The sequence below is a fragment of the Acanthochromis polyacanthus genome, chromosome 12, assembly GCF_021347895.1.
Source record: "Acanthochromis polyacanthus isolate Apoly-LR-REF ecotype Palm Island chromosome 12, KAUST_Apoly_ChrSc, whole genome shotgun sequence".
Classification (NCBI taxonomy): domain Eukaryota; kingdom Metazoa; phylum Chordata; class Actinopteri; family Pomacentridae; genus Acanthochromis; species Acanthochromis polyacanthus.
In genome coordinates this window covers 4,431,697-4,441,540 of record NC_067124.1, presented here as the reverse complement: position 1 = coordinate 4,441,540, position 9,844 = coordinate 4,431,697, and the positions used below count along the sequence as shown (strand labels likewise).

Here is a 9,844-nt window from a genome sequence, read left to right as displayed (position 1 = left end):
TGTTCTCCCTGTGCATGCGTGGGTTTTCTCTGGGCACTCCGGCTTCCTCCCACAGTCCAAAAATATTCTGAGGTTAATTGGTTACTCTAAATTGTCCGTAGGTGTGAATGTGAGTGTGATTGTGTGTCTGTATATGTAGCCCTGTGACAGACTGGTGACCTGTCCAGGGTGTCCCCTGCCTTCGCCCGAGTCAGCTGGGATAGACTCCAGCACCCCCCATGACCCTAGTGAGGATAAAGCGGTGTATAGAGAATGGATGTATGGACGGATGAATGAGAAGGTGTGTCCATATGTGTATGTCTATCTATATATATCTATATATATATATATATATATATATATATACACACACACACACACACACACACACACACACACACACACACACACATAATTTTATTTAACTGAATGGACCCCACACATCAATATTTTCATCAGCTCTAATGTTAAGGAATTATTAAAAGGATGTGTTTGAGCACTTTTGAGGGCAGAATTAAAATCTGTTTAACTCAAATCCTAGTAGTAGATAGGCAAAAAGTCAATTACAAAGGTGACTGAGACCTGACAGCACAACTTACAACAACTAGATCCAAACAGTAAAGGAAATGTATAAGCATTAAGGATCCAAACAGCCAAATTTGGAAAAGCAGATCATTCTCAACCCCTGTCCCATTCATTTTTGGCTAGATTCTCCTTTACTTAAGGTTCTGATCTACAGAAATAAGAGGTTGGCGACTTGTGCTCTTAGCCAACACTTTAATGTCTGCCATGAAGAGGTAATGAGGATCCTCTAGACCAGGTAAAAGGTCAGTCTCTGAATAGTTATCAGGCCATGTGTCCCGTTCCTTCAGGCTTTCTTCCATCTCAGTGACCAGCTCGGCATCCATCTTCTCCTTGTGCTGCCTTTTGCGCTCCTCCCTCAGCTCAGTGTAAGTGCGGTTAAAGGTGTGGAAGATTGATGTGGAAGGGAAAGACAGGATGAGGATCCCTGACAAGATGACGACTAACGCTATCAGTTGTCCTGGGGTGCTGAGTGGCACCATGTCCCCATACCCCACAGTGGTCACCGAGATGATGGTCCACCAGTACGACGCCGGGATGCTGCTGAAGCTGAGGTGGGGTAACTTGGCAGCATTCGGTGCCACCTCACTCTCTGCAAGGTGGACGAGGGGAGAGAAGAGAGCCACGGAGACGCTCACAAAGAGCAGCAGCAGGCCAAAGTCAGTGAAGCTCCGCTGAATGGTCAAACCCAGAGTCTGCAGGCCCGTAGAGTGACGGACCAGCCTCATCACATACAGGACACGCAGCGCCCTGAGAACCCGCAGGATCAGACCCAGCTTATCCAAGGTGCTCTTCCCTCCTTCTGCAACAATATCGTGCACTGTCTCGTCCCTGAGCTCCAGAAACAGCGAGATATAGTAGGGCAAGATGGCGGCCGCATCAGTGATGTTGAAAGGACCTCGAATGAACTCCAGCTTGCTTTGTGTGTGGAAAAATCGCACCAACAACTCTAAGGTGAACCACATCACACAAACTGTCTCTACCAAAAACATGTTGCGGCACTGCTGCAAGCATTCACCCTGTGGAAACAACAAAAGACACAAAGTTTAACAGGCTTACAAATTAGATGATTTTTTTTCATATTGCTGAAATAACCAACAATCAGCAGACTTGAAAAGTCAATCGATCTTTGACTGTGTGTTAAGGTGGCTCAGCTCAAGTTTTATATCAGTCTTCAACATCATCTCTCTGAGAAAAACAACATTATTTTGTTACGGCCATGGATTGCTGCACTGCTTCTCCCTGTGACTGTAATGATCTATTGTGTACAGACTTGGACGTCAGGTCCTGCACTCCGATTGGCCCCTACGTTTGTTAGCGTTTGTCAGCCTTCATCGCCAACAGTTGATTGGACCAGACTCATCTCCCAGCACCCAATCAAGCCCCATACATGCCTTTTGAAGTTTAGCCATGTAATGTGAAGTCTTTCAATCAGTTTTACTATTATTTTAGGCTTTCAGATTGTCTTATAATATTTCAAAACTGTTATCTTTGTTAGCTTTCTCTAAGTAGGTCTAATTCAGATCTGTTTAATCATTTGCTGAACTGTTAACACAAAAACAATTCATTTAATTGCCACTGATGCTAAAAGACTGTCAGGGTAATGGTACACAAAACTCAATAGGATAAGATCACCTGGTGGGGTTGAACCGGGGCATTTACAGTTTATTAATCTCTACTTTGGGTGTCTTTGTTTTTGCTGACTGATAAACACAGCCTCTGGAGTCTATCCGAGCTGACTTAAGGTGAAGGCTGGGGACATCTTGGACAGGTCACCAGTCCATCACAGGACTACATATACAGACAAATAATCACACTCACATTCACACCTACGGGCAATTTAGAATCACCAATTAACCTCAGCATGTTATTGGACTGTAGTAGGAAGTCGTAGTACCTGAAGAAAGCCTACGCATGCACAGAGAGAACATGCAAACTCCATGCAGAAAGATCCCAGAACTTCTCGCTGCAAGACAACAGTGCTAATCTCCACGACACTGTGCAGCCGTCAAGTGACCATGCACTTTTGAAAAGAACTTTTACAGTCACCATATCCGTTCTCTCAGATGACAGTGGCTTTCACAGAACAGTAGCATTTAACAGCTAGGAGAAACTGTGTGACAACATAATGTGTTCATCTCAGACCTGTACATGGCTTAGCTTTGGTTCATACATACCCTGTTTCCTTCCTGCTGGTCATCTAACATGGTGCTGATGCACAGGCTGAGCACAGTGACCACTACCATGATAACAGACAGGCAGGCAAACACTTTCCCTGCTAAACCCGAATCAGGGTTATCCACGACTTCCCCCAGCTTGTAGAACAGGCTTCTTTTTACCACGCATGCCCTCATGGCCTTCCTTCTCTCCCGCCACTCATTCTCCTTGCGCTGTTGCTGGGCCACATTTTCCACATAGTTCACCACACGATGGCGGCAGCAGGGCATCATCTGGTTTAAATCTATACCCCAGTACAGCAGCTCGGTGTGCAGCGCTACGCTGCAGACATCCTGCAGTACCCTCAGCTTCCCATTCGCCAGGAAGCAGAAGATAGTTCGAAAGGCGAAAGGGTCACGGTCAAAAAAGAACTCATGACGCATTGAGTCGTAGTCATCGCAAAACTCTGCTACCTCCTTCAGGGTGGTGCAGGAGTGCAGACGACTCAGACGGCTCTTGGGGAATTCCTCCAGGGTGCTCCAGAGGAAGGTGTACCTGACACCCCCCACATTGATGAGGGCTTGTCTGTAGGGATCGAGGATCGGACGAAAGGCCTTTGGTCCTCGGAGAATCCTACCACGCTGGAAGTACAAGCCTTTGACCGTGGGGCCCTCTGACTCTAGAAATAGGTGGTTGTAACTCTCGTCACTGCTGAATGATTGTTCATCTAAACCAGCACCGATGATGGCCATGGTGTAAGGTGGCTGTCTGACAAAAGAGCTGCACTGTAGTGATGGCGAAGAAAACCTGAAATTATGGAGTACATTGGTAATTCAGATCGAGTGTGATCGTCTTTTGTTGTATTTGTATTACACAATCATGCACTCCAATGGAAAGCTTACTGTTCTCCCAATAACTGATGATTTCAGACAAGTGCACAGTGCAGTGAGAGAAAATAACATTTTAAGATCTTAAACTGGAATTGGGATTAAACTGTCACATTTATGTTAATATTAGCTCAATTAGGAGAAATAGAATGGACAAAGAAAATGTATTTTTTGAATAAAATTAGGCAAATCAGATACTGGTTTGATTAATTGCCCATATTTATATATTGACCTGTTTTTGACCTAATTGCAAACAGTCCCATAGATGAATTAACATATTATTCACTCTTATCATGATGGCCTTATGGAATAAGCTGATATAACAAAAACTGCTTTTCAAATCCACATTCACTATGCTTATACGAAAAATACCACAATTAACAGGTGAAACATTCAACTTTTATTTTTGTCTGACATTGTAAACATCTTGTCTACCTTCACTATTTAAAGATCATAAAAATTGTTTGTTACTTTGAACAATTGTTTGTTTATATCAAGAAGTAATGTTCAATTTTTTGTATGTTTTTTTAATCAGGTGGTCGTGGTTTGCTAAATCACTGTCATTTGGAAGAAGCTTAAAGTGTAATATCTGGAGGTTTACAACTAATCTTTAGCCTTAAGCATCCACATTATTCATGTCAAAGTGTTCTGTAACTCACCTTAAATTGGTGATGTGGTGAACAAATCCATTCAAAATGATGTTTCCAGATATTTCAAGTGCAGCTGCTGTCTTCCTTCCTTGAGATGAATTATTTTTAGAAAATAAGATCTGTGATATCAGCAGGCAAATTTGTCATCATACCAGCAGAACTGTGAAGTTAAAGTGAGAGAGAAGCTCAGAGGTTAAAAGAACAAAACTCTACCAGCTGATCTGTTCATCCTCTGTCCCCTTCTGGTGTTCCTCTCTAAACCCTGGTGTCTGGGGGACTAATGGATGACCCTGCAGTTAGTCTGAACATAATCAGGGCGCTTTCTTTCCAGTGTGATCTAAAACATCATCACTTAATTTTGTCACACTATAAGCTTTTCGCTTAAATCCACCAAAAAAGAACTCAATGTGGACAGACTGACTCATCCACAGGGAGAAGGATTAATGAGAATAATATCAAGAAGATAAAGAACAAAAGATACATTAAACATAGAAATGATACCAACAGCTTGTGTATTTGAAAGTGAAAATATACTGCGTACACATTGGGGTGTATTGTATTGCCTTTGCACTATTTTTGTAATGAAAATTTTCCAGATTAACTTATAATTGATTTAAAATACATCCTTTCATTCTCATCTGTATTTGCATGTTTGATGTTAAAGCATGGATGTGACTCTTTACTGCTCCTCTAACATTTCAGATCAACATTAAGCCACTCAGATTCTATCAAACATGACGTCTTTTCGCACTCAGCAACCACAGCAATGTAGACACACAACTCCAGCATGTTACAACCATTAAAAACCAGTCAGTCTAAACTAATCCAGAACCTCAGCATAGCTGCCGACACAATCACAGTGATGAGATCATCCCACTGTTATGGTCATCTTTACAGCTACAGTCTCCATCAGGGAGGAGACTGGTTTTTCTGCTCTGTTAGTTAACGGTCTGACTGCAGTAAGACAGACTTTCATCCCACACTGCTTTAAGGCAGCAACATTTATTGCAGTTTTTTGCATGGAAATTAAAAAGTAGAAAAATTCACTGTGACTTTTCAGCCGTTCTTTCTCTGTTTGAACATACTGTGCACACTGAAGTCTCATGGCTCCACAAAACCAGGAAGAAAAATGTTGACATGTCTGCTACTTTGTCTCATTTCTTGAACATCACATTTTGCCAGTGCATTGAAGAACCATGAGTTGATTCATTATTATGACTGGGCCTGACAATTGGGATGTTGCATGATTCTGTTCTCACTGATTTACTGGCTGTCATTGCATGGTTCTAATGCCCTTGCAGATTTAGGCAACTTCTTTCAATTTGTCAAAGCTTGGATATTTAGAATTATATACACTACCATTCAAAAGTTTGGGGTCACTTTAAAAAGTCCTTATTTTTGAAAGAAAAGCATTTTTTTCAATGAAAATAACATTAAATGAATGATAAATCCAGTCTGGACACTGTCAATGTGGTAAATGACTATTCTGGCTGGAAACAGCTGCTTTTTAATGGAATATCTCCATAGGGGTACAGAGGAACATTTCCAGCAACCATCACTCCTGTGTTCTAATGCTACATTGTGTTAGCTAATGGTGCTGAAAGGCTCATTGATGATTAGAAAACCCTTGTCACCCTCACCTGGGTGACCCCAAACTTTTAAACAGTAGTGTAAGATTGTTAAATTTTGCACTGATAATCCTACTTGATAGTGATGCATCAATGCACATGTAGAAATGTTTAATGTAGTAGCTGTACAGTATAACTTTTACACAGCGAAACTGACCACAAAGAAAGACAAAAAATATTTCAGAGCTGCAAAAAAAGATGTCTAAAACACAAAGAAACCCAAACTAATGCAAGAAAGGCAAAGCAATGTGTGGCAAGACTAGGAAGGTCAATCACGCTAATTGTGATCCTGACAATGCAGCCTGGGACTTGCACCCAGGAAATCCTAATTCAGATGTATTTCACTATCACTAAACTAATCCAGGCTTAACGGGTACCATTAACACAGGGAGACGAGACGTGTTCAAATTAAACGATTTTATTAACAAATAAGAAATGATGTCCCACACCAGTTTGTACACACTGAACAAGATTTTAAAAAAAAAAAAAACTGGGAAAGGAGAGGATAAAATGGGGTGCAGCAGGTAACGGCTCCCCCAGGCCTTGACAGTCAGCCACGCTGAAAGGAGCGGAGATCATATGACCACCACGCATACTCACATGCAACAAAGGGAAAACGGCAGTGCACTCACATGTAAAGATGTGTGCCTTGACGGCGATCACCACAGCTGCATCCAATAATGCCACCACGCCGAACCACAACCACCACGAGAATAAGCAGGAAGTGGAAGACCAGACGCTCCACTGCCGCACACCTGAATATAAAGGGCGTATAATTCCGCCCAGCAATCACGGTGCCTGCACCACTGGCACGGCGCCCAATCGTGGCCAGGAGGAAAACAGCCTCCTGTCACATCTGCAAGGTAACCACAAATTGACCAAAATCAACTTTAAAGAGATACAAAACAACCAAAAAGAGACATTAAGACATTTTTAAAAACAATGCTGCAGAACAAATGCAAGAAACCCAAAGCAACTGCAAGCAGAGACAAATTAACTAAAGTGCTGCTTATGGAGTGACAGTTATTAGAAAAAGATGACAGGAAAGAAAAGATAGACCTTTTCGCAATGACATCAGAATCTGGGACACGTGACCACACCTTCCTTAGCAACGCACGCCACCATTAAAAGAGGGGGACACAAAATCCTTAGCAACCGTGATTTGACCGCCGAAACCACGCGGTTTTGACCCGGAGAAAAATGTCTGGTGATTATTTCGGAAATCTTGAGCCAAAAGCCAAGCTACGGTATAAAGAAAAAATAGAACTGGTTGGTTTGCAGTCATGTCCATACCAAATTGCAGTGGGATCATGGGAAAACGACCCTACTACGTGGCCAGATCTTCAATGGCACTCCATTTACGAGTACCTTATCAACAGCCCAGGCATCCACACAATGGAGAAGATGAAGACTTGGTAGACTGGACTCATACGTTTTCTTTGAGGTATGCTGATATTCATAGGCATCAGTTTAGGGGGGGACGGTGGGGACGTGTGTCCCCCCACTTTTTGTCAGGGGTCATTTTGTCTCCAACACATTCAAATTCTTCACATGTAAGCCGTTGTAAACCCAGTTATTTTCAGTAGTATAGAAAATTCCGACGCTCCTGAACGCACCATCCGCACTCGCACTCCGCACGCTGAGAGTTGCACAGACATGCAGCACACCTTCGTGAGGTCAAAAAAAACGCGCAGATGCTAAATTTGCACCCGTGCCAAGTGGAAGCTCCGACCAGAGGCGTGCAGGGGCAAAATTTCGGCCCAGGAGAATTAGTACTATAGCGGCCCACAGACCCCTTCACCTACATGCACCGATAGCGCAGCAGGTTGCGCCTTCGCCTTTGGTGCAATGGTTGTGAGTTCGAGCCCAGCATGTGGTATTTTGCCGCCGTTCTTCGACATTTTCTCAAAGTGCTGCGGTCTCCGTCCCCCCCACTTTTAAAAACAAACTGACGCCCTTGCTGATATTTATATGTTTTTGTGCATACAGGTTAATGTCAGAATGATAAATGCCTTGTAAGATACGGCTACACCAGCTCCGCTATGCTAAGCTAATGTTAAGCTAACGGGGTGAGCCAATACACCTTTTAATTTCAAGTGGAAGTAGTGTATGTATATTAGTTAGATGTGCATTATCAAAACTAAGAGTCAGATACCTGTAAATGAGCTCTACCCACCCTAGGCCCAAGGGTATGAGGTGCTAACAATAATGAGGACAATGCTGCTGATTACAGCATAGTAGTTAGCAGAACGAAAGGAAGGAGAGAAGGGAGACTTGTTTGTTCAGTATTGAGTTTAGGAGTGTTTAAAAATAGCAGTGTGAGTAGAAAGGAAGCACAGCTAGCTCTAGCCTAAGCTAAGTAACTAGCCCTCAACATTTCAGATAATTATAGACATCATAAGCTGCAGTCAATTCCAGCCATTTTCAGTAGAAAAAATCGCTAATATTCTATTTGTAAATAAAACTATGACGAGAAATACAGGGAATATTGGATGCGCATCACGAGGTGCATTTCCTTGAAAACGACCTATTCGTGGAGTATATACCGACTTCAAGACATGTTTTGGACAAAATATGTTACTGGCTTGTTTCGTCTGGATGTCCAAGGTTGGATTATGGCCATTTTTTGTGGAATATTTTCATCTGTGTGTAATAATGAAGCCTGAAATGTGAGTCGCGCTGTGTACGTTGAAGCCGTAGATGGATATTTGTTGTTTGTCGGACAAATGTGTTTATATTACCTGCTGTGGTAATCACATCTGAAAGTGGTTTATACCGGTGGATTCATGAGAATCTAAGCTTTCCATCGGCGTATAGTGTTTGTATAATCGCGTTTGCAGTTTCAGACATTTAGCAAATTGCTTATGCAGATCTCAAAGTGTACCGCGGGCGGAACACTGAAGCGCAACGGGTTAAGCTTATTAATTAATAATTTCAGAAAATCAGTTAAGGGGTAATAATTTCATGAAACACAACATACCACTGACGAAATGCTGACTGCAAACATAGGACCATTTTGACTGTGGGCTCCATGTGGTTCCATCATTGTTAATCCGCCTCAATGCTTTGAGCCATAAAGTCCTTTTCTGGCCCTTTCCAGTCGGAATTCTGTAAAAGGAAATGTTCTTGTTGCTCCATGAGTGAGAACTACTGCCAAAAACAGCGCAGGTTTTGGGCATATCTGCTTTTGGTTGTTAAAATCGGATGGGAAAGTACTGGTCGTCAAGGCAATAGCATACCCCTCTTAAAATGGCGGAATCGCATTGCTAGGGGCGGTGGCCGGCAGTGACGTTCAGAATCAGAATCAGAATCTTTATTGTCATTGTCACAAGGACAACGAAATTACGCTCGGAGCATCCATACAACAGAGTTGGTAAGTGCAAAAAAAAGACCTCACAGTAATAAATATCATAAATAGTCGAGTACTCACAATAATAAATACTAAATACCGTAAATCACCCAGTGCAACAAAGACATAACCGTTGGGGAAGAAGGATCACGAGAGAGGGGGTGGTGAATAGTGACATTCTGCAACTATGCAAACCAGATCAGATTTATAATTGGTGGGTGTGGTTATTGACCGTGAGAATGGGGGAGCAGAGAGGGGAGAGGGGCAGAATTGAGTAGCCTCACAGCCTGTGGATACAGACTGTTGGCCAGTCTTACAGTTTTGGCCTGTATGGACCTGTACCTCCTCCCTGAAGGCAGCAGGTGGAAAAAGTGGTGAGCAGGATGGTGCTGGTCTCGCATGATGTTGCGCACTCTCCTCAAGCAGCAGGCGGAGAAGATGGTGTTGATCTCAGGGAGAGTAGTTCCAATGATTCTCTCCGCAGCATTGACCACCCGCTGGAGAGCCTGTTGGTCAGCCTTAGTGCAGCTGGAGAACCACACTAAGAACCCATATGTCAGAACACTATTGATGGCACAGTTGTAAAAGTTCACCATCGAAGGTCTGGGGATG

At 42.8% G+C, this 9,844-nt stretch overlaps 1 protein-coding gene across 1 annotated transcript; it reads right to left on the bottom strand.

Moving 5' to 3' along the window:
* Positions 1-695: 695 nt before the first annotated feature.
* LOC110967369 (potassium voltage-gated channel subfamily G member 2-like) lies at positions 696-3,470 on the bottom strand. The gene is made up of 2 exons (XM_022216942.1): positions 2,739-3,470; positions 696-1,580 (listed from the first exon to the last, which is right to left on the bottom strand). Exons 1-2 carry the CDS (start codon positions 3,468-3,470, stop codon positions 696-698), a joined length of 1,617 nt encoding a protein of 538 aa, XP_022072634.1.
* Positions 3,471-9,844: the final 6,374 nt, after the last annotated feature.

Excerpts from the sequence above, each read along its gene's own strand:
- LOC110967369 (XM_022216942.1), bottom strand. The coding sequence starts at position 3,470 with ATGGCCATCATCGGTGCTGGTTTAGATGAACAATCATTCAGCAGTGAC. Across the intron at positions 1,581-2,738 it reads ACCAGCAGGAAGGAAACAGG|GGTGAATGCTTGCAGCAGTG; the intron begins GTATGTATGAAC and ends TTGTTTCCACAG.